This window comes from Haliotis rubra, unplaced genomic scaffold (assembly GCF_003918875.1).
Source record: "Haliotis rubra isolate DU_JTF1 unplaced genomic scaffold, ASM391887v1 Scf124, whole genome shotgun sequence".
NCBI lineage: Eukaryota > Metazoa > Mollusca > Gastropoda > Lepetellida > Haliotidae > Haliotis > Haliotis rubra.
Window position 1 is genome coordinate 856,856 of NW_025765159.1, and position 26,822 is coordinate 883,677.

The 26,822-nt window shown below is 41.1% G+C and overlaps 1 protein-coding gene across 2 annotated transcripts in view; it reads left to right on the forward strand.

Annotated features, from left to right (window-relative positions):
- Positions 1–26,822, forward strand: part of LOC124266206 (cyclic nucleotide-gated cation channel alpha-3-like) — a 212,420-nt gene that overhangs the window by 172,705 nt on the left and 12,893 nt on the right. For both annotated transcript variants that reach the window (XM_046701013.1, XM_046701012.1), the window contains exon 3: positions 22,887–23,020. In XM_046701013.1, the coding sequence (XP_046556969.1) occupies positions 22,887–23,020 (134 nt within the window). The remainder of the gene's footprint in view (positions 1–22,886; positions 23,021–26,822) is intronic.

The window sequence follows — 26,822 nt, forward strand, 5'->3', positions numbered from 1 at the left end:
ATTTGAAAGGTGTTTAAGTGTTCAGTAATGGTCATATGTATATGTACAAACGTGGTCTTGTCGCTATATGGCTGAAATACTGCCGAAACGACGTAAAATCTTAACTCACTCACTCACTCAATAATGGCCAAACAGAAATTCCCGTTTGATTTGCCCACCATTCGAAATAGAAGAGACTAGTGACTAGTCATATCAAGACGGGGCGGGCGGTGGGGTAGCCTAGTGGTTAAAGCGTTCGCTCATCACGCCGAAGACCCGGGTTCGATTCCCCACATGGGCAGAATGTGTGGACGCCCATTTCTGGTGTCCCCCGCCGTGATATTGCTGGAATGTTGCTAAAAGCGGCGTAAAACTAAAAACTCACTCAGTCAGTCAAGACGGGGCGATGGGGTAGCCTAGTGTTTGAAGCGTTTTCTCGTCACGCCGGGTTCGATTCCCCACATGGGTACAATGTGTGAAGAGTATCCACAAGACTATATGATAAGATGGTTGAAATCAACTTTCAAACGGTTCTACATGTACGAAGATTTTACATAGCATCATACGACTCTTGTTACGTTGCATCAATCAATGCCTTGGTAGAACCTTCACAGCTTGTTGCAGTAGACATAATGATAATACAGAATTACTTGTTTTGACAAATATCATATGTTCCCATGTTGTTTTGATGATAGATTGACTTGGCTTGCGTGTGTTTGTAACGTATGCCACCGTTGGGACAGTATACTCTCACCTTTTCCCGAACACCTGATATTGTCATCTTTTGACAGTGATTTATAAACACACGTGCATGATCAAGTTGGAATCATACAATGGACTCTGCTTTTAGCACAGTTTGGTTTGTGTAGCACACAGAAACGTTATTTTCATGCTGTCAGCGAATGAATCAATCTGAACCAAGGTTGAAGTTAGTGCGATCTTGTATATCCAAACACAGTTAACGTTGACCGTGTTCAACCTCCCACTTCAAGGCACCACACGAGGGGGGGTAGCCTAGTGGTTAAAGCGTTCGCTCGTCACGCCGAAGACCCGGGTTCGATTCCCCACATGGGCACAATGTGTGAAGCCCATATCTGGTGTCCCCCGCCGTGATTTTGCTGGAATATTGTTAAAAGTGGCGTAAACACCAACTCACTCACTAACTCACCCCTCATCCACCATGCGCTCAATAGTCACAGCGATTGAGTGAATTTAGTTTTACGCCGCTTTTAGCAATATTCCAGCAATATCACGGCGGGGGACACCAGAAATGGGTTTCACACATTGTACCCATGTGGGGAATCGAACCTGGGTCTTCGGCGTGACGAGCGAATGTTTTAACCACAAGGCTACCCCACCGCCCCCTCATTAGCCACCGAACAACATCACAAGCCTTTCTGTAGACGTGTGCACAGGGGAAGCAGTTGCCGTCATCTGCCGTGTTCATAATTATGAGAATATGTTGTTTGTGGCAACACTGGAACAATTACGTGCTGTTACGCAAATTAGCTGTAGTAACCGCAGAATGAATAAACAATGAAGTATCAGTTAATTGTCACGGGATTACAGTTGTCACGGTGTCGTAACCCAACTAGTCACGGTGATGGTCTAGGACGTCGAAGACGTCACCGAACCATCTGATAATTTTCCGATATCGACCGAGCAGTTCAGAAGAGTTATCGGACGCCATGTTTACGGGTCGTACGTAGGCTATGTATTCATACACGTGGCGTTTGTGTGAAATGGCTTAAAGGTCACATGCAACCAAAAAATCAAACATAATTGAAACACAATTATCACTTATTCATGACATATAATATACATTGCTGTTTATGAAAAAACATATAAACAAAATTATAAGCGTACAATCGCAAATCAAAAGTGCACTATTTTGTACTTGGGTTTACTTCCCTCAAAACGAAGCACCCGGGATACCGAACCCAGTCAGAGCGGGTGGGTATGCACTCAAGTGTAAAGGCTGGTTCATTTGCCGATGCCCTCACGGCTCATTGTGTGTGTATATATATAGACATGTTGGGTTTTGTAAATACCAGCTCGTTTTCTGTGTATAACATTTTGCAATCAACAGACATCATAACATGTCGTGTGTACAAGTATCACACCTGCCTGTCTGTGTAATTACATAATGTGACAGAGACCGAACTCGGGCCATAAATCAATGCGTTTTGTTTATGGTGTATAGCCTGATAGGCGTTAAGTTCAAATTGCATGTGGTCAGTGATCGAAGTTGTGTATTGAATATTGTCATTAGCAGACAGGCAGGCAGACACATAGGTGTCAATAAAACAGACATTGAGTTTTGTCTGTGACAACGACATATCTATATCACAGTTAGAAATTCTGTCAACGCTAAATATTGACATTGCTTTTAAGTATCGAACTGAGAAAGTGACTCGGTAAGAAGAACGTGTGGTGAAATAGACAAATGAAATTATATAAACAGTTAAATCAGTAATCTACTGTCATAACATATAAAAAGCTCGCGAATGTGAAATATCAACAAAACATTAGAAAAATAGTTCACACCAAAGCCTTCACCGAGTATTCACCGGACAACCCGCTTCCAAGCTGCGCGAACCTATTTCACTGCGCATGTGCTATGAGCACAGCCAAGCGCAGCGCAGCCCAACTGTTGAAACCACTTTTCCCCCAAGTGCTGGGGGAAAATTAGTGAATCGTTTGAACTCCGATTTCGTGCGTTTTTTTTATAAGTTTATAAGTTGAATTTGCATTTTTGATGATTTGTTTCGGTAAGTCCATACCGAAAGGTATCAGAATCTGCAAAGTTGTGTTTTACGTTGCATGTGACCTTTAAATTAAAGTTTTCTAATGTCAAATTTGATACTTCATTTAACCAAACTGAAGCAGACATTCTTCAATGTCATGGTCAAATTATCAATAGCATAGTTTTATTCATTGTAAAAATGCATTTCAAGCAACTGATCAAAATGAAATGGAATGCGTCGTTTTTGATTGATCCTTCTGACTAGCAGCTGATGCCAAATCCACTTTCTGTATAACTTATTATTTATTCAAATATCAAAGAATAAAAATAAACAAAAACCCAAACCACATTCAAACACACACAAACACTGACCTTTAACATGCAGCTGCCTTCATTCAAATTCTAATCAGGAATTTCTTCTCAGAAACTGTAATTTGGCACAGGGCATAATTACCTGAGCCTAAAAACCAAACTTTCATCTTCGGTTACATTTAAACCTTACCAACAAAAAATCCAATTTGGCAGCGTCACTGTTTATTGCAGAGACTATCCTTCATCGACACATCATGGTGCTTTTGACCCAACCGCAGACTCTAGGTCGGCTCTGCGAGATCACCTCTAATAGAAGCTACCTTCATCATGAGAGGATCTGCGTTGATCCCTGGCGATCGCCCTGAAATCCACGACTGAGCAAGCTCCAGTAAAATAGGAGAGGAAGCAGAATATTGGCTTGTCGTTACGTTGATGGGGTTCTAGTCGTTACTGTTTGTGCTTGTCTAATATAGGAGTGACGAGGTAGGCTATAGCGCGTGTCACTACGGCGGAGGAACTCGGAGCTAGTTTGTGCGGAGTATCCAGGTTAATTTATTCGCACGTGAAACAAGGGGGAGGAGGGGTGTAGTCTGGTGGTTAATGCGTCCGCTTGTCACGCGAATACCCGAGTTCGATTCCCTACAATGGGCATAATGTGTGAAGCCCATTTGTGGTGCCCCCCGCCGTGATATTGCTGGAACATCTCTCACTCTCTCACTCACTCACTCACTCACTCACTCACTCACTCACTCAAGGCATCATTCATCCACCATGCGCTCATTAGTGACAGAAAACCACCAGAAGCCTTCTGTAGACGTGTACACAGGGGAAGCATCTGTCTTCATCTGAATTCATAGATATAAGAATACGTTGTTTTTCTGGTGTCCTCCACCGCGATATTGCTAAAATCGGCGTCAAACTAAACTCACTCATTCACTCGTGACTGACTGACTGACTGAGTTTGGTTTTACGCCGCTTTTAGCAATATTCCAGCAACATCACAGCGGGGACACCAGAAATGGGCTTCACACAATGTACCCATGTGGGGATTCGAACCCGGGTCTTCGGCGTAACGAGCCAACGCTTTAACCACTAGGCTACCCCACCGCCCCCATTCACTCGTGAATCAAAAATCTTTTTGAGTTCGATGACACACATGCCAATACAATTTCTGCTGTTTTCAATTAATTTTAATTTCCTTACTCCAAACCAGTTTATAGTTTGCAATAACGACGAACAGAATGTGTTTTGGATGATATCAAAGGTATGCGTTTCTTTTGCACTGACGTTTTATGTTGGAATATATTCTTTACATCTAGATAATTAATAGGTATATATCTACTCATTATATTCAAAGAGCTCCTAAATTTCGGTGCAATGATTACATTTCAATACAACGTGAACCAGTTCCTAAAACAGTGCGATTGCTAATGGACATGATTTGTTAGATGTTACTCCACAGAGAAACAAATGACACGTAAAATGTATTTTATGTCTACATCAAAGCTTTCCCTCTAGATCCAGTATAATTTATAATGTACATAATGAACATAAACGCACGTAGTTCCACGTGTATTGATCATAATGATTGTACCAAAGCAAACCCCACTCTGATTAGAATAATATTTCTTTCAATAATTATACAAATCGTCTTTGATTTCGCTGGTCCGAAAGTTATGTCCGCTTCCATGCTAAATTTACTATTTTGCCATCACACGTATGCCTTAAATTTCCCCGAAACTATCACAGCGCGAAACTTAGACACAAACAGCCATCATATTTTAAAAATTTAGTATTGATTTTTAGATAAATTAAATTTCACGCCTTCTCTATCATCAACATGAAAGCCAACGCGGAGCAATATTTCTTCGTCTTAACTGGCATCGTTATAGAAGCACTGGTCTATAGGGCATGTGGAAGTCAATGACATTGGTACCACGGTGTACGAGGGGAGAGAGGGACACAGCAGGCATTGCTAGGCCTGATCGCCTGTGTCACAGCGAACTTGTCTCGGAATGAAACTTCCAAGAGCTTCAATTGAGGATAATCATTCCTTTGACATTTCCACTGCCATTATTCTTCCAGCAAATCAATCCCAAAATCAGAAGGGTTTTTTGTCCTCTTTGACACTAGTTCTCTTGGCTTGAGGGGACAGACGCCTTAAACGAGACGTTCCTGAGAGGAGGGAAGGTTCACTCTCATATTGATCATGGCAAATAGCCGCCATACCTTCTACCTGGGGAATAGACAGGAAACAGGCCAAGCAAGTGGACATGCTTATTGAGTCAAGGCACTCGCAAGCTAATGATAATGCTGCTGATGTTGGTTATGATAATGACCGAATTATGAGACTGAAAAGTTGTTGTTTTAATGATGATCATGATGATGATGACGATGAGTTGCTACTGATGCTGCTGCTGCTGATGATGCGATGGCGATGATGATGATGACGACGACGATGGCAGTGATAATCATACTGAGAATAATAATAAAACTTCAAATGAAAACTTTAAAACATTTCGAATTTTTAGAGATAACAGCCATTAAGTCTTATTAAACAACTGACATGTTTATTTATTTTTAAAATAATAATCAGAACAACGAATATCAAAATTGCATATGCCTCTCATCGTAGAAAAATAGAAATACGCCCAAAGAATACAGTTCGTTATTTGTATTTATTAATGAACATTATGAAACTGTAAATGTTGAACTAACATTCATTTAAAAATGTTAATCTCAAACACAAATCCCCTACCTGCACATCCGCGGACTTAATACAAGGACTTGATTACAATCAAAGGAAAAATATTCATCCCGACCCCTAAAATCAAATGGTTCCTCCCTACCATGATGCAGCGGTAGGGCGCAATCAGTGCGAGATTCTAACTGTGAGTTTGGCGTCCAGAAAGAACTCCAAGTAATATTAATGACATCTGTAGCTAGTATTTCGATCGAAGTAGGTCACTGGGGCAGTAGACTGGCTTGACTGAGTTAATATGTTACTTGACCCCAGTGGAATTGACCAATGATCACTTACCATGCACTGACATTTCTTTTCATGACATATATTGGAATGTGGTCGTGACTGACTGACGTGTTGCTGTTATGTGTGGAAGCTTTAGACCTATATTACTTACTTTGGGCACAGATGACCCAGTCGCCCAAGGCTCCGTGATTTGTTGTGCAGTTGCCTCCCTTGGTCACGTTAGGAACCTATGGTTGTGTGCTCGTGGGCTTCCACTCGGGTAGATATCCGAGACCTGAAACTCTTCAGGCTTTCCTTCCACATTAGCCTGACACGGAGTGATAGTGAGTGAGTGAGTGAGTATGGTTTTACGCCGCTTTTAACAATATTCCAGCAATATCAGGGCGGGGGACACCAGAAATGGGCTTCACACATTGTGCTCATGTGGGGAATCGAATCCGGGTCTTCGGCGTGACGAGCGAACGCTTTTAACCACTAGGCTACCCCACCGCCCCGGAGTGATAGAACTGAAATACTGATCAAAGCGGCGTTAAACCCAACTCACTCACTCACCTGACACCAGTCTGTATATGCAGCACATGGACATGATAGAGTGTCTCACTTTCTGAACATTGCAGAGACAAAGACAGGTTTCACGATCACAGAATCTCGCAGAACTATTTTCTTTTATATCTTTTATGTAAAACTGGACACTTGCAGGTCCAGTAAAATTTCAAAATCCACTTGACCAAATATTAATTTTACTTGACCACAATTAACAATTTGAGTTGGTACCAATTGCATTTCTATTTCATCATCAAAATACATATATCAAACCATTTCAGTAGTTTGGCACTACTGTACTACGGTAAAGTTTAATGTGGATATTTACTTGACCGACCAGACAATTCCACTCGAACCGGGCGTCGGGCAATGGTATTTTTCAACTCCTGGAGTTGTCAACGCCAAAATTAGACTCAATTATCTGTTGAAACAGATTCCATTGGGAATATAAAACAAAACATCAATGAAAATGATGTGAATGGATCACCGTAAACCTCAACGACAGACAACAACCAGCCCCGAAACCGAAAATGCTTGTCTTAAGAGGCTACTAACGGGATCGGGTGGTCAGGCTCGCTGACTTGGTTGACACATGTCATCGTATCACAATTGCGTAGACCGATGCTCATACTGTTGATCACTGGATTGTCTGGTCCAGATTCGATTATTTACAAACCGCCGCCATATAGCTGGAATATTGCTGAGTGCGGCGTTAAACAACAAACCAAACTAAGTCCATATTTGTTCACAAGTACACCTGTCCTACACTGCCCGTAGGTCGTCTTTGTTAACCCAAGATGATGGATCTCTTCAGGTTAAAGGTCTCTACCAAACAGGTACATAGGTTGTGCTTGTAACGCTGAAATGCAATTCACACTTGCTGAAGGAGCCCTAAAATTGTACATTACGCGTATAGACACAAGCAATTGGACCAGTTACTTGCGACATGTAATTCATTTTCAACGAACATTTCCCTGTCATGCAATAAAACAAAGCCTCTCAGTGTAAGGTGCATTTTATATCTTCCAGCACCAACAGCTAGAGATCATTTACTTAATCTTAATACGGTCTCTGAAATATAATGAGATTGATTGAGAAAGATATCTGTCATGAAGTAATCAACAAAGGTGGTGAGTGTGATATATAGACGCACACATTGGGGATAATTGTGTTTTCTCCTAATCCCACTGAGCCACGTATTAAAGTATCGATCTTTCCAATAATTCTGAAGTCAAGCCCCGCTTTATCTCACCACGGTGGTTCTTCACGGTCTCAGGCTGAACATCACACTTCACTAATGTTGGCTGACATTACTTACTGGGGTGAAATTACAGTTTTATATCTTTTTTATTATCATTTGATGTATTTTACTACTAAATACATATAAATGTTTATGTTATAGCGGGAGTCGAGCAATATGGAGGATTAACTTTAGCGCAACTTGTTTTACATTCAGTGTCTTGAAGATTCACTGAGTGAGTGAGTATAGTTTTACGCCGGTTTTAGCAACATTCCAGAAATAGGCTTTAAAAGATTCATTGTAGATGCTGGTAGAATTGATCTTCAGCAACCTAAGTTGAAAGAGGCAACTGACGCAATCGGGTGGTCAGGTTCACGAATGGTTCACATACCTCGTATAGCATAGCGAAGTGCTATGAGATGATTAACTTTAGCACACCTTTGCTTTTGCATCAGCAACCAATGTTGGAAGAGACAACTGACCGGATCAGGTGATCAGATTCACATTCTTGGTTAATGCAAATTATTGTATCCCTACTGGGGACACCAGAAATGGGCTTCACACGTTGTACCCATGTGAGGAATCGAACCCGGATCTTCAGCGTGAAGAGCGAACGCTTTAACCATTAGGCTACCCCGCTGTCCCGATAATTATTGGATATTACAGAATTTTTCTGTGGTTATATTACAAATGGTTAGAATCGTGCGTGGTTGATACCATTACCTTGACGCACATATACTATAATGCACGTCTTGCGGCCATAGTCGAACTCCACGGTTACCTTACCGCACTGTACTTGCCGCTGATTTCCACGGTTACTTAACAGCACTGTACTTAAAGGAAGCTGATTTCCACACAGAAACAAGCCCAGGCTCCATACGTTGGCGCGGCTATCAGAGCTGTCAGTCAATTGATGTTTATTTAAGACGAACCATAGTGGAGCTGATTGAGTGACGGGCGTGGGTTATCAGTGACACACTGGAAATGGAATGGTGTTTGGGTACAGGAAAGTGCTTGTGTTGGTAGCTGTGAGCAAACAGTCGAGGTTTCACGAGTAAACAAGTCACCGTATTTTAAAAATATGTTTTCAGTACTAGCTGTTTCAATTCTATGGCTGCTAATTCATATTGCCATGTTGACTTTGAAGACATTTACACGTGTGGCCAGTGATCTAGTCGATGGTGATCTGGGAATGATAGCTTGCGGCAAATTACCAAAAACTGTGTGAAGCCATTTGGTCATAGATCCTTACAGGTTACATAACACCAAATGTTTTCCCATAGACTTCTTTAGTAACGTTATATTTTTTAAATCTTCCAGGCTGTCAACAGCCATTCCATGTACACGTGGGCAGGGCTCCAGATAAGGGCCGTATCGGCGTATGTACGGATAAAACATATGCACGATACGGTAGGAAATAATTTAGAAACAGTAGCAGATACGCACCACAGCAGTGGTGTATGGTCTTAGAATCATTTACAGACGTATTTATCTGAAAAAAAGTATTGTTTTTATTGTTTTTTACCTGTTTACACAAGAGTAGCAATGTTGTGGTGCATATATGAAACGAAACACAAGATCACATACTCCATTAAATTCAATTCAGTACTCTAAAAGTTTTTCCAGTACTCTTATATTTAATAAATAAGGAGTACGTACTCCTGATGTTGAAAAATTATCTGGAACCCTGTGTCGGTACAGTCTGACCTTTAAACTACAATAATAGCACAAATTCCGGCTAACTTATCCTATTCCTGCCAATTTTCCGAGCACAGGAAGCTGAACACATCAACCCCAGTTCCGCACCAAATGTCACCTACTTGAAAATATCTTTACACACATTAAGCATAAGCCATGGTGATAAAAATGACAGCACTAAATACTTAAAATTGTGGTTAGTTTTAATTACTGGATGGATGTGCTTTTAAAAAAACATAAAATCTTACACTATTTCATCCAATCACAGATGTTACATGTCTCTATCTCTTCAGATGTTTACATACGCTACTCGCTCAGGGAGCATGTGATTCTGATTTAGTGTAGTGGAACCTCCAGTGTTGATCCTTCAGATGGCTAAGTTAGCTCCATGTCAGAGTGTCATACCATTCTGTTATGTTAATATCAACCGATCTCATTGTAAATATCAAAAGAACAGTTTGTAAATATTAACACGATTTACCTTGAAAATATTAACAGAACGTCGGATAAATATTAACAGAACGTCGGGTAATATTAGCAGAACATCGGGTGAATGTTAACATAACGTCGGGTAAATGTTAACATAACGTCGGGTAAATGTTAATATAACGTCGGGTAAATGTTATCAGAGCATCGGGTAAATATTCACAGATCGCCGTGTAAATATCAACAGAGGATCTGTTCAGACATTCACAGATTTACCTTGAAATAACATCGCTGCTGGTAAATGTTAATAGATTTACTTTGTAAATATGAACAGAGCAGCTGGTAAATACTGACAGATTTAACTTGTAATTATCAGCAAAGCATCCGGTAAATATATAGAGATCAGCTTGCAAATATTGACAGACAAAAGCATGTACATACAGTACAACCAGAAATTATTGAGAATTTAAAGATTGTAATTTTTTTCACTCATTACTCACGTATTAAATGTGAATATTAGCAGAACATAACTCCAGATTCAAAGACAGGTGAACAGTTAGTATTTTGTCAAGTCACCATGGGCAGCAATGCAGGCTTCAATGCGGCGGGGCATACTACTGATCAAAGAAGTTAGTCGTGGTCCATGCTGTCCCAATATCGGACCACCTCTTCTTTCATTTCAGCGATATTTGTCAGATTTTTCTTATTGACACTTTCCTTCATAAGTCCCCAAACATTTTCTATTGGATTTAGGTCAGGGCTATAGCTTGGCCAATCTAATAATGTCATATTTTGGGTCCGAAACCAGGCCTGTGAATGCTTTGAACGATGTTTTGGGTCGTTGTCCTGCTCGAAAATCCAACAATTTCCATAGAACACGTGAGCAGATGGAAGTAAATGTCCCCCGAGAATATCTGTGTAACGCTCACTGTTCATATTCCCTTCAAATACTCAGAGGGGCGTTGCCCCTAACACAGATGCCACCCCAAACGTTAAATTTCGGACTGTACTTTGGGCGTTGATACAAAGGTTTTTCAGTTTGTTTGGTCCAGAATTTCAGTGTATTAGGAAACAGCCACACAGAACTTTCATCTGAGAAAATCACATTGTCCCAGTTAAAATTTCTATGCTGTAAGCACCAGTTCAACCTTCGCTCCTTTTGTTCAGGTTTCATGATCGGTGATGGAATTCCTCGACTTTTCTGCCAACCCATTGCATGCAGCTCAGTTCTAATTGTCTCCTTTCAGACAGCCACAGTTCCTCTATCAATCACATTCAGCCTTAAGTTTTCTAAACACCTTCGTTTGTTTTTAGAAACAAGAATACCAAAGCCGCCTCCTGTCACCGACAGTCAATTTTCTGGGCCTACCTGCGCCTCCCTGGTGCTCAATGCCATATCCATTTGCAATATTTTTCAAAACACGGTAAACAGTGGACAAAGAGATGCCTGCTCTATTTGAAATCACTTTAGCTGATCTGATGTCCTTGTTATAATACTCTAAAATCAACTTCCTCTTCTCTAAATCATCCATACTGAGGATCACTGAAAATGTCGTCTGCTAGCAAGTAAACAAAGGGGATAACTCTTCACAAACTAATGAAAAGGATTAACGGAGTTGTCTCTCTTGAATGAAACCAAGCACTTGATAGCTGGTCAAGGTTGTTTATACTAGAAATCCAATTAAACATATTCCTAAAATTCTCAATAATTTCTGGTCATACTATATTACAAGAAATTATGATCGATTACCACCGAGTCAGTATTAACAGATTTATGTATAAATGTTAACCGATCGCATGTAAATATCAGCTTTACTATGGGTGTACTCTGATAAAATACCAATTGAAAACAGATTACGCAGTCTGATGGAGACATTATGTTTCTATTCTAGGTTCATGTGGATGACCATAAATGTCAATTGTGAAAGCTAAGAGAGCCCGTACATCCTTTATTCCAAGTACCATATCATCTCTTGAAGATTTGAATGTTTATCAAATGTACCCTCGATACCTAAATCAAAGAATTTATGTAAATTTGTTTGGTATCTCTCTAATGTGTCAGTAGCTCTGCTTGTGTGACACAAATTCCTAAAAAGGCATTAAAGTATTATTCTATTCTATTCTTCTATGTCCTGGCTAGCTATTCTCGAAACGTTCGTAACCCTGCGAACTTCTTAAGCTCATTCTTAACACATTGGCTACGATCAAAGTTAAGAATTCTTAGGGCTACGAACGTTTCGAGAATAAGGGCCCTGCTCTACCGGTAGCAAAAGAAGCACATGATATATCATGGTGATGATGATGATAATGATGATGATGATGATGATTGATTACGACGATTACGATGACGATGAAAACAGAAAAATAATTGGCAAGGATTTTACTACCATGTGTAACATGATCAGAATCAAATTGACAAAGAGGTTCAACGACCCGGTATTAACAACGACATAGGCTACAATTCCTTTCAAACGATCTAGGACCCGTGAAGATCCGGGTTAGAATTGATCTTCAGTAACCCATGCGTGTCGTAAGAGGCGACTAACGGGATCGGGTGGTCAGGTCCAGACTCGATTATTTACAGACCGCCGTCATATAGCTGGAATATTGCTGAGTGCGGCGTAAAACTGAACTCACTCACTCACGCACGTCTAGACGTGGTATATGTATTCTGCGTGTGTTTGGCAATATCCTACAAAGCCAAAAAGGAACCTCTCGACGGTGAACATTTCAGATCCGTAGGTGTCACAGAAACTACACAAATTACACACGCTCCGTAGGGTCCTTGTGGGTGCCAACCACTTCAACACAGCATCACACTCCGAGCCAGATGATTTCCGTGTTGGAAGTAGGTAAACAAGATGCATTTCACACGAACAATTTCCCAAAACAGTTTATGAAACCAGTCTGCACATTAACTGATTGAAAACATGCCTGGGTTTTACGTATTTTCGCCAGCAGAAACGTGCATATCTGTGAGCATGATAAACTCTATTCCTGTGGGAATACCAATACAAATGACAGCGCGAAAATTCCCAGACCAACAGCCGATAAAGCGGAAGCCGTGTGAATTATGCCTTCCTTGAATTATAAATCCTTGGGGAATCACACCGAGGTTTTGCCTCCAGCACGTGTCGGCATCACTGTCACAACACATGGTCTCAAGACCAGGGCCCCGTTTCGTACCTAAGCTTGTAGCACTTTCTCGTAAACCTAAGATCTGTAACATAGTAACTGCCTAGAAAAGATACTCTTTAGGCTCTGAAACTCGTACCCGATTCCTATACTCGTAGCGTAAGATGATCGTAACATAGGAGGTATTCGAATGCTACGATGGCCCAGAAAAGATGGCGCAGGTGATTCTTACACAGACCGATATTAGCGCGAGACCTTTGTGGTATAACGATTTAACAAAGATATTTGTTATGAAATAGAACAAAGTTTAAGAATCCTGTGAGCCCCGTTCCTCAAAGTGATCGTAACCCTAAGGTGATTGTAACTCCCATACTTTAACATAGACTTACGACTGTCGTAGCGCTACGATCGCTTTGAGGAACGGGCCTGCCAGAGATTTCTTATAATATAGCAACCACCGTGCCCATGGCGTAGATATATGGACAAACTATGTCCAACTGGTGTTACATATCGAGTGTTAGTGTAGTTAAAGACTACCTTTTCGTTGCAGTTGCATGGTTCCTTTACAGCATTGTGGATAAACTGTATATATTTGGTTGTCTTTATAATCAGCCATAATAAAAGCGACCAAACCCAACTCCTCCTCACCCGTGAAGATCCGGGTTAGGATTGGTCTTCAGCAACCCATGCTTGCCTTAAGAGGCGACTAACGGGATCGGGTGGTCAGGCTCGCTGCCTTGGTTGACACATGATCGTCATCGTATCCGAATTGTGTAGATCGATGTTCATGATGTCAATCACTGGATTGTCTGGTCTAGACCGCCGTCATGCAGCAGGAATATCGCTGAGTGCGGCGTAAAACAATAACCAAACAAACCAAGCCATCATCATAAGAAATCTGTACTAAAAGCAGATTCCAATGTACGACTCCGATTCTGTTATAAGGATGTGTATAGGTTTCACTGTGAGACACCAGGTGTTCGCGGAAAGGTGACTATCGTTCTGGACACGTGGTACCATGAAATAAACAAGGGACATATGATACAAAATAGGGAACTGCATTGGACATCATTTTCCTAACTTATTCCAGAAGAGTGTTTCGTTGCTTGTTATGAATATTTGGATTATAGTCAAAATCATTTTAATAAATAAAAGTCAGTGTTACAATGATATGCTTATTTTTAATGATATCGCTCCCCCGAAACCAAGGTCCGATTAAACTCGAATCAGTTTCTTATAATGGATATCCTGCCCAGTTTGTGTTCAATTCAGTGCACTTTTACAATGATATATTTTCTTTTCATGGAACATTTTCGTGTAGATTGCAGTGAATATCTCCCCAGAAATCAAGGTATAAACTCGAATTAAGTGGTTAATTTGTATCATCACAAGTTGTCATGATATCAACCACTGGTTTGCCTGAACCAAACTCGACCACATACAGGCCCCCGTGATGACTCAGAAGTAATAGATGAAATTTTGCGTTAAAAATATTCACTCAGTAACCAATTAGAAATATCACCATTAAATCAATAATCAGCTCATTGCAACCCGATTCTCAATAATGCTTCCCCTGAAATGTTTGCTCTAAGGAAGCCATGGTATCAGAGAGCGATAATTAAATCAAATTTGACAGGATGTCTTTAGCTCTCAACAATTTACACGGTTGCTATCCTAAATCTCGTAGTACATTTTCAATTTTCCTTAACTGGATGTCGATTTCACCCTGTGATGTATATTCGACGTATGATATCCACAAGTCGAAGGTTACTGCAATCATGAAGGATGTCAATAGCATGATGTAGATAGCATCCTGACGTCTCGTCAATAGCTCACGTCACCACCTAATAACCTATCTGTTTAGAAATATATGGACGTCCACCTGTGAAATCTCTCTGGGCACTGTGGTCATTATCAGAATTACCCTTAATGGGTAATAACTAATATCAATTATCTTTTATCCGAGTAGCGGTGTCATGTCTTAACTTCCGGCTGTTTACACCGTATCCGGGCAACGGAATATCAATCCATTATGTACATGTTTGCAACAAAATTGAAGGAACAAGGCAACAATATATTTGTGTATTTCCCTGCAAATCAAACCCAATTCGTGATTAATTCCGCAGATATCATTTTTCGCTTTGCCATAAATATGATATGCATGTGGCGTTGGCAGTAGATTGGCTTAGTATTGACAGCCAAAGGAGAGTCATTTCAAAGCCATAGAAACAAAATGGCTGCGGGAGTACTTCCGGTGAACAGCATTTAGACCGCCTCTCTGGTGGGATCCTGCCGTTCAACTTTCATATTAGCAGTAATCGAACATCACGAATGTGACATGTCGAGAGTCCCAACGCTTTGCCCCGGCTACAAATGGAGAATCGGCTCGCAAACTGAAGAAATCACTCAAATCAAGGCTAAATCTTAATGGTCACGGACGCGTTTCCGGTTTAGCGACATCTGCAGTGATTAAACTGTTATATGAGAGAAAGCATTATCTGAGTTGACGGGTGTCTGCCAGATAGGATAGTGTATCAGGTAACTGGAGGGTCTAGAACTGGGATGTTAGGCAACGGGAACAGAGACGTTGGGACGACTCCATTATCTTGTCTGTTATGCCGCAAATGCAGTCACTTCTCATCAGTTTCTCCTAAAGCACTGAACAATGTTTTTGTAGATGGTGCACACTGTTCACTATGTACATTTTACTACTAATCATATGTTCATTCAACCCATTATGATGACGTGCTATTGTTGCAGTTTATGTTGTGACATTCTGAACGTGAATTTATCTGGTAAAACAGATTATTGGTCGTTACACAATACACAGAGAAATAATTCACCAATCATTACAGGTTATTTCTTCTTCACCGGTCTCTTTTACGTATGGTATATTGTTTTCAACTTGTGTTCAGTGTAGACATTCTGTGTTCGAATCCCATATTCTCTCCGTTTATGATCACAAAAGCGAAAATAAATGGTACTTGTTGTTACTCCGCCTGGCGGTCGACGTGAAGGACATAAAACAAGGACTGGTGAGAATACTGTAACCGTTGGATGTCAAGGTATGATGGCGGCATGGTACCTCTTGGGCTAGCACGTTATAACTATCATCCGATCTGAAACAACCATCCACATATACTACCCATCAAAAGTTTAGACTCACTAGTGTAAATGCAGCCACTTACTTCAGTCAACTGTTCTAAACTAGATTTTGCTAAATATTCCATACTGTTTAAAGGTACTGTCTACACATGAACTGATGTATTGTAAACAAATTCATAACGTTGAAAAGATTATTGTCATGAGTTCAATAAATGATGAAACTCAGTGAAAATTGGCGAATTCTTAACAAAAATTTACACCAAAACGCAGCTGTTCACATGCACGATATTTGAACATGCTTTTCAGCAATTTGATGAATGATCTACAAGCAATTCATCTTCATAAGGTTTGCAGTTGGTTCCCCTAAGTTAGTGGAGAAATTCATCTTCGATGTAACCGCATATATATATATATATATATATATATACTAGGCACATAAAGAAACTGTGCATACAAATATTTAAAATTTAAATTGCTCAAACCTGTGTAGACACATAAGGATTTAAACTCAGAGATTAGAGACATGTATCCAACATGCATGCACGTGCCACGTTCCGTGACGTCAGTGGGTTCGTCCTTGAGACGTGCAATACGTTGTTGCACGTGCATTCCGGGGAAAAGAAACAGAGCAAATGAATGCCACACAATACTGTCACTTTGGAAAGCTCAACCCCTGCCCTTGCGATCGTTCAAAAAATTAAACGGCTATTGAAACGCATAGCATGCCAAGGCTCACGTCTGCACAACGTCATGAGGCCATTGGGATGGTCCGTGGGAGAATGTCTCAACGACAAGTGGCTGCACATTTCCACTGCCACCGGAACACCATTTCTGCACTGGTGAGACGCTACCAGAACACAAATGACGTCATCGATCGGCCACGTTCTGGACGTCCACGTGTAACAACGCCAAGACAGGACAGATGGATAAGGGTGACCCATCTTCGCCACGGGTTTCAGACTGCAGTGATGACTGCCCGAACCATCCCAGGACTTCGCCGTATCCACCCCAACACAGTTCGACAACGTTTACGTCATCACGGGATCAGACCACGACGTCCCGCCATACGGCCTATCCTGACACCACGTCATCGACAAGCTCGCCGAATGTGGTGCAAAAATCGTGTCCGCAGACCCTTGTTTTGGTGGAGAAATGTTGTTTTTACAGATGAGTCCAGGTTTAACATTGATGGACGTCAACGTGCCTATAGACGCGTGGGAGAACGTTATGCACAGGCCTGTGTCTTGGAGAGGAATCGCTTTGGTGGTGGTTCCGTGATGATTTGGGGTGGAATAACAGCACGCCAAAGAACTCCTTTGGTGACCGTTCAGGGCAACTTAATTGGTGTGGACTACAGGGATCAGATTCTTCGACCTGTGGCAATTCCTGTTATGCAACGTCATGGCCCTCATACGGCAAAGGTTGCTATGGATTTCTTGCAACACCACAACGTTGACTTACTGCCTTGGCCTGCAAATTCACCGGAAAGCATGTTTGGGATGAGATGAAACGACGTCTACGCCGTCATCCTCATCCGCCAAATAACGTCCTTGACCTTGCAACAGAACTTGAGAGAATCTGGCGTGACATCCCACAAGCCTTCCTTGCACGTTTGATAGGCTCTATGCGTCGTCGATGCACTGCTGTTCTCAATGCCGATGGTGGACATACCCGTTATTGAGCTTGTGACATGGTCGTTTGACCCCTGTCCCGCTTGTGGATTCGTGACGTCATTGTGATTGACTTTTCAATTGAAATTCTCTCGACTTGTTATGGTCTCATGATCCCTCCATTAAAGTTTATATGTACCTTTGACATTGTTATCGTACTTATCAACTGGGATAATATTTTGACAATGCACAGTTTCTTTATGTGGCTAGTATACATAACATATAGTGACTGCTTTAAGTGAGTTAAAACTTTTGGTTGGTAGTATACATACTCTGGAAGTGCGAAAATGTTGCACGCGATGTTAGACCCCCTTCCCCTCCTCTATGTCGCCTCATCTCACCTCACCTCACCTCATCTCACCTGAAAAAGGATGTGTGCGAAGCCAAGCTTCCCCACCCCCCTAATTCAAGCAACATGGTGATGTTAACTGATGCTCCCTCGGACAGATCTTGTGAGATGCATCCTCTTATTCTTCATAATCAGGCCATTGCTGAAAGCGGCATAATACTAAACTCACTCACTCACTGTTAATCAGGCCAACGGGTCACGGAGGCGTATGCCTCTATTGTATAAACTGTCGTTGCAGGAATTCTGCAGAACCGATTAAACCTCCCGCTGGGGAATACGTGACATTTTCAATTTGACATTACAGACTCAAAACTGGCGTTCAGAACATTGGTCATTATACGGGGAATGAAACAGGTGTTTCATACATCACGTGATCAGCTCGTGCAAACTGACACAACTTCCTGCATTGAAATTCATGATTACAAAATGAATGGAAACAATGTATTGAACAAATCGTTCTGTACTACAATATTATTTATATTTTCTCGTACAAACGATGTCCATCTTACTTGTACACAATACTATCAGAAAGCTGTCAGATAGAACATATGTTATGCTTTGAATTACACTTCATCAGTGAAGTACAGACTCTAGTACTTTTGGGGTTGAGTCCTGCCCGGGCTTCCACAAACAAATTGAAGTCTGACAACTGGTTGTCCAGATCACCCATGGCCGAAGCTACCAGTATGCATTTTCAGATTGGTCAAATCAACACAGTAACGGGATTACATTCTCTCTTGTAGCTTTGGGCTTGTACGTTTGGGGTTGAGTCCCATCGGGCACTAGAATCTGCACTTTACTGAGAAAGTGTAATCTCAAATATAACACATGATGCTCATATGACGCTACCAAGCAAGCTACATTTGTACTGGGCGAAGTAAGTATATACAATATACTGACTAACTGACAGAATTTGGTTTTACGCCGCTTTTAGCAATATTCCAGCAACATCACGGCGGGGACGCCAGAAATTGGCTTCACACATTGTACCCATGTGGGGATTCGAACCCGGGTCTTCGGCGTGACGAGCCAACGCTTTAACCACTAGGCTACCCCACCGTCCCTATATACAATATACATGTATTATATAAGTTTGATTGTGGCTTAAACTGAAATTAACACAAAATGGCTATTCGATGGGTGTGTATTCCAAACAGTATCACGTTAGTGTTTGGGCGCGTGGGGTTTCTATGGCTGTTTTCAGTCAATATACGTTTCAGTAATGTCTTTTCTCCTGTGTAGTTTATCGTATGGCAGTTTATAGCAATACAAACTAGGGTGATCTTGAGATCAATAATGCCCTTGTTTACTTGAACACAAAGGTCATGGGCAAATAGAAGACTACTTTCAATGCAACTTAGCGAGCAACTGACTTTACTGTGGTACTGCAGTACAACAAAGACGTACTTTCTATGCAAATTGTGTGTGTGTGTGTGTGTGTGTGTGTGTGCGCGCGCGCTGTTAGTAGAGCATAAAATGTTCACCTCTTTCGCGAACACCTGTCGCCATCACTGATTTTCAGTCGTCCATTATATAACTTTAGTTACTATCAACCTTGTACGTTAAATGGAATCAGTTCCGATAGATAAACATATTCCATTTAACGTAAAAGGTTATTAATCGACAGTTATTATGCTCGGGCGTTAATGTATAATTATTTATGCTCATGAAAAATGGTGATATGTCTCAATATTTTAAACTCCTCTCTTAGCGCTAAGATAGTCGTAGATTAATGTTGATGTATGGCACTTAGTCTTAGTGCTAAGAGAGCTTCGAAAATCTAGGCCCTGACTGGTACATTTAGTTTCTTGGGATGAGGTTAAATGGGGTTTAACGTCACGTCCATTATGCGAATACAGGGACATGTATGCGTGTGTGCGTGCGTGCGTGCTGACCACCTTATTGTCGAGACCCAGACAGGAAAGCAACAAGTACCATCATTTAGCGTCTTAAGTTATGACAAGAGTCACGAAATCCATGCTTTTGATTGAGTAATTGGTGCGGAAGCCACAGTCAACAATATTTACCTGTATCAAAAACCGAGCGTCGTTCAGACAAAACCGATGGGCGATGGCAAAATAAATATCCACATCGTAGGACAATATGGCATACCGTTTCACATCGTATCCACCTGATCCACGATTTAGTCCACGCCAGCGACAAGATCTTCTTGCGGGGAAACATTTCCAAGCCAGCTTGCCCATGAGATGAGAAACCAAAGGTTTCAAGCATACACACAGATAATCATCAGATAACGGTATTATACAGTGTGCTATGAGTGCAGCGTTAACCAAGCCAAACCCACAATAAACCAAATCAACAAAGAAATACGAGCGATGACATGTGCTATCGCTGAAGGTAAGCTTCAGTACCTAATTGTAGGAAGTAATTATCACAGCAACATCCCCACCCCTGGTGATATTCTCGTCCAAGCTTTCACCTCCAGTCGTAACATACTCCGTTTGGTGTCCCCGTTCACGCGGCAGGCGATGATAGGCGCCAGACTCCACCATTTGTACGTTTCTCCTTCCCCTAATTAGGTTAGTTGGTTCTGGTTGTCGTCACTTCAACTGATTATTGACATGCTCACAACTGTTTAAAGAGGAGAACACCAGGGGCAAAGATTGTCTGCCAGTCCAGTTGATTAAGAAATAAAACACGGACCAACTGGCCAGAGGTTACTGTCTTGGCTGAGATATGTAAGCTGTCCAGCTGACTACTTTGTCTGCGAGAGTACGTTTAGGTTTTGGAGAGTTGAATGGTGCCTTGTTTGGCATGACTTACTGGGATTAACTCAGGTCCTCTACACAGAACTTAGTTTAGTTGTTCATGCTAACAATACCTGTTAAGGATAACAGTTTCTTCATGAACTGCCCTTAACCCATCAATATTAGCGTGATTTATTACAGTCCGTTTGAGTCAGAAACGGACCGATGAATTGCAAATTTTATCATTGTACAAAATTGCCACATAAATATAAATAGTACACATGTTTATCATTTACTAATACCCAACAGCTTTCTTATATTTGAAAATTTTCCGGACGCCACCAAAAGTTCTTGAAGAAACTATCATTAAAATTTTGACACAGTTCACTATTTGTTACGAAGGAGGAGTGCAGAGAAAGGGACAGCCAGACTAATGAATCAATAACTTGGTGGGCACTTGTGCACGTGCTTCTCTAACACCTGGCTGTCCCTTTCTCTGCACTCCTCCCTCGTAACAAATAGTGAACTATGTCAAAATTTTAATGATAGTTTCTTCAAGAACTTTTTAGGTGGCGTCTGGAAAATGTTGGGTATTAGTAAATGATAAACATGTGTACTATTTATATTTATGTGGCAATTTTGTACAATGATTAAATTTGCAATTCATCGGTCCGTTTCTGACTCAAACGGAATGTAGGCTATGGTGATCATTAACCCAGGTTATATGGTTAATCGTTTGAGATATTCCGGGATGTTTTCGTGCAGGTTCATTAGGAAGATATAACTAAATGTATAATTATATGCAATCAGCAATAGCTTAGCCGAACGCTTGTATAAGGAGTTCAGTTTATCTATTAATTCTCATCCGCAGTGCTTATGCTAATCAGACTCAGATGTATTTGCATTGGTCAGGTACGCCTGTGAGGAAAAATTCGTTACTTGTTATTCAAATTATCAGAGTGTGTTATTGGCGCACCACGTGTTTGCCTTCACACGAACACTTAGTGTTGTCTGGGTTTCGGTGATCCATTCACATGATTTTAGCGAATTATATTTTTTCTTCCCCAGTGGAATTCGTTTCAGCGGACAAATGAAAATCGTTTTTCCCTCGATTTGACTTTTCGTATTTAGGGTCGATCTGACAAAACTGTGATTTGGTGACCACAATTGTCAGTGAATATGAATATTTGATGAATACTGAGAAAGTCGGAATATCTGATTAGAATTGGTGAGATGGGTTTCAGGGTACACGACTGATAGCATGGTTTGAGGAATAATAAGTTCCGGTTGTGGTTCGTTTAAAGTTATAGTGACATTGCGTAAGGTCATGTATATAATCGTTTTCAAAATATATGATTAAGGAACGGTGTTTAAAGTATTCATTTGATTGGGAATATATTGAAAGATTATCTGATATTCTTTTGTCTGGAAATACGCGTTGTTATCCAGATGATACATCACGTACCAATTCCTTATATTAGATGCAAAGTTCAGGAGCTCGTTACTATGGAAACGTTGCCAAACAAGATACACATGATCGCTGCAAGTTACGTGAATGCAAGGATTCTATTTTTCCAAATAAACAGTTTGAGATACAAAGAATACATGAGAATCAAGTGTGTATGGAACTACCGGCTCAGTCTAAGACACTGTCACACAACACAATTATATACAGTGCAAAAAAAGTACAGAAAAGTGCATGCAAAAATAACTTTTTTCGCGAACAACGTGTGTTGTCGCTGATTCTCAGTGATCTCTCGAATATTTTTGCCTTTTTTGGAATCCGTTACGACTGATAATCAAACTTCTTCAGCGTTGACGTTATATACTTACTATCTTGAAGTCGAGAGATTGAATATATCAGTGGTTTCAAACCGGAAAACCCCTGTCCGCGAAATATTAACACCAGCGTCACTTCCGGGTCCAAAGGCATCACGTTATTCCAATGTTATTCCAATGTCTAAACCATCATCTTGTTTCTGGCAGGTCATCAAAGCATGGGCACAAGGGGGGCGCCGCCCTGCCCGGAGGCCCGACTCCTTCCTGGAGCGGTTCGCCATGGGGGGCAAAGACATGCACCACCACCCCGGGGTCCGACAGAGGAAGATCTCAGACATACGGTAAGTTAAAGACACGCCAATATTGACAGTCCACCATGAATGCATGTTAAATGATGCAATAATAGACCTTTCCCTATGAATACACAATGCCATCCCTGATGGGACTCAACCCATCAAAAGTACTAGAATCTGTTCCTCTAATGTAGGAATATACCCTAACTGGGCCATGCACGTCGAAGAAAAATGATAATAGCCACTGCCTTGTTGTCCAAAAAGAAAAACACTTTTATATTCATAAATGATGTCGTGGTAAAGGTTTTTTCTTGGTTTCGGATGTGTAAAGCACAATTTGGTCATCGTTTTAACCTGTATAGAAGGGCGATATCATCATAACTCTATTGAAAGAATCGGCCTGCCATGAATGGACTTTCCTTCACGTGATATATTGAAATAAAAAATTATTAACTACCTTTGACATGAAAAAGTCCACAGGTTCCCACCAAACCCACAGAACAAGGCTCGACTGTATTACCTACTGAATCCTACATCATTTTGCTGTACACCCGACAATCTAAATATTTACGATTACACAGCTACACAAATAAATCAATTTTATGTGTTAACAATCTATGTTGAGAATCTATCATCAAGTACATCCAAGATATTGAATAATATCATGCATGTGAGATCAACGGTTAAAAAGGTTGTCATTTAACAAATGTCATGATTTGCATAGGGGTACACCGATTATTCGTTATCGTATAAAAACGTACATCGTGTTCCTAATCATTAAGCACGCATAATCACGTTCGAAAGCCTGCATCACTTTGGATTTTTCTCTCATATTACCTTGGCAAACCGTGATGGAATGATGCTCGAAACGGATTCAAACCCAAAACACTCACTCACTCCTTGTACCCTTGTATATGACTTACAAAACCAAATCAGTATTTAGCTTACATGTACGTTTGACTTGGCTAACACCTACTCACATCTGTAGTGTATATTGACCTCATCAAATGGATTTGAAGCTGATGCCCATCCACGAAGCTGTTAGAAACGCCTCCCCCAACAGGGACTCAAATGGACTTGAAGCTGATGCCCATATATGAAGCTGTTAGAAACGTCTCCCCAACAGGGACTCCACATACAAATTACGAGTACACTTCACATGAGGAGATAATGTGTTTAAAGTCTGCATATGCATATATCTGTTGACATTTGAAATCCCTTGTCGACACATTATACCTACCAAAGGAAATGGTGGCCCTTAACTCGAGATACCGACACCGAATAAATCGATCAAAAACTGTTGCTATGAAGACCCGCGGCATATGACCTTTCGTGGTACTTAATGGCAGGTTTGTAGAGGCTTTTAAATAAATCTCTCATCGCCCATGAAAGCGAACAAGGTCTCCTTGCTATCCATGACTCTGCTTCTCACAAGATCTCTTGATCAAAATGGCGGCGTCTGGCAAGAGGCCATCATTTGATTGGCTGAAATCGGATCGCCTAGCGCTTCCAAACATCGGCGTAAATTTCTCCCAGTGAACTCGATGGTATTTCTGAACTGATTGTCTCTTAAGGTTTAAATAAATTCTCAAAGCAGCCTGCACTATCACGGATTGAAGGAATTGTTGAGATCTGATATATTGCATACACAGTCCCTCAATTTCATGAAGGACACGAAATATGGACATGTGGAGATGAATGGGACGATAATTGGCGCCTGAAAGAATGAGGGTGCATGAAGATGGTTTATAGGAACCTTACGAAAATTCCAGCGTTTCGCTGCAGATATTACGTGCGCGATCACCGTATGTGATAATGTAATCCTGCCTAGCTCAAATACAATCAACCATTTCGGCTCTGCTCCCAGCGAGGAGATAATTACTCTAGCATTAAGTGTGTCTTTGCCCAGTTGCTGCAACAAAACTGAAAACTCGCGGACTAGAACACGAAACTGTATTAGCGTCCAGTGAAATAAAATTAGAGTTAATTGCCATGGTTTATCTTCCCTTATCCCTCATGCCTGTACACACCTTAAATTGTGATAGATGCTCAAATGCAGGGGCGATCGATGACGGGAACCTGATCTCGCGAGAAACGAGATGTCTGCGCTGCCAACATTGAATTACTCTCGAGCCCAGTTGCTTTAGAAGCTTCATTACCACAAATTCGGGATCAATCTTCAAAAGAATTGCCACCAAATTCCTTCAAGATGTCTCTATGTGCCCGGGCCACGATTACAGACAGTCGGTCCATACTGTCTTCAGTTCCCCCAGCGGCCCATGGACCCTTGGTCACAGAAGTCGAGTGAAGTTCAAATATTTTGGTTGGAGGTTATTTCAATGACGTAAGCACGAGTTCAAGTGGTGGGGAAAGCGTTGCCAGTCACGGAAGAAGATTGTGGGCGACAGATGAACATTGGCTTTATCAGATGTCTCAGTTCATGAGATATTGCATGCGTTTGTTTGAGCTGCTCGTGACCGCCTTGACAAAATGATTCTTATGATTAAGTTATTATTTGATACTAGGTATTTGTGGGAAATGAAAACTGTCAAAATGTCAGCGAAATAAAGATTCATTGTCCAGTTTATGAAACTCTAACATGTCAAAATGTCGGCAAAATTGTACGGGTGATTACATTTTTTATTGTGCTTACAATACACTATGTTATTTATGCTCTAGACAACAACGCAAATCGCGTGTCATGGTAAAAAGAATTAAACTTTAAATGTCACTCTACCGGTTCGGGAAGCTAGATGGGGGCTTTCACTTCAAGATTGTTGCACTCATATAACGCGTATACGTGCGTGCGTCTGTGCGTGTGTGTGTCTGCGTATTCTTGCCGAGACAAATGCCGGTTTTATAATGCTTGCCCGCTAGCACCATGCCACAGTTTAACATGGAGGAATAACTTCCTCAGACACATCACTGGGACTCCGCGCAGACCATTCCTCGTTATATCCCCTAATGCTAAGCTCAGGGTAACAAGTACCCACTGTTAATACAACGCCATGGTAGGTTGCCCCTGAAGTTACGCTTGTAATATTAACAATTGTACCCAAATCAAATCGAAATACAAACCCTTCCTTATGAAACACTGTCGAGTAAGTGAGTGAGTATAATCTTTACGCCGCGTTTAACAATAGTCAAATATATCACGACAGGTGGTGCGAGAATTGGGCATCATGTATTTGAAATACTGAATTCAGAATTTGTTGACTTAAAACCGGTATCAGCAGCCTTGCAGCTATATCATGGAGACCAGGGCCCCGTTCCTCAAAGCTCTCTTAACCTAAGATCTCGTAACTTTTCTCGAAGCATTCGTACCTCCTATGTTACAGTATAGTAGGCACGATTGCTACGAGAAAAGTTACGAGATCCTAAGCTTAAGAGAGCTTTGTGAAACTGGGCCTGCTGCTCCGTTCCACTAAGGAACTTTAGTTTGGTATTACCCACACTTTTGCATTGGTTTATGATTACCATTGCGTAAGGATTTTCGGAAACGGAACCCGCACAGTTTATCAGATTTAGTCGAATTGTATTTGGGGTGTAAACCTTCACCAGTATTACTGAACGCGAATTGGCGAGTTTAGATGTTGTATACGATCCTGTTACCATACAAATCAGTATCATCTCTGCGAGAACTCTCCTTTCCTGGTGGTCACCACGAATACCAATCATATGCAGCCGCCATTTTGTCCACACAGGCTCAAGTTCCGTCATCCAATACACATACCAGAGGCAGTTATAGTAAACGTGAGCAAGAGAAACAAATAAATAGATGACAATACCCATTAAATCAAACCTATTAATTCCATTGCCAGTCCTACTTATCAAAGATTTCCAAGTAAAA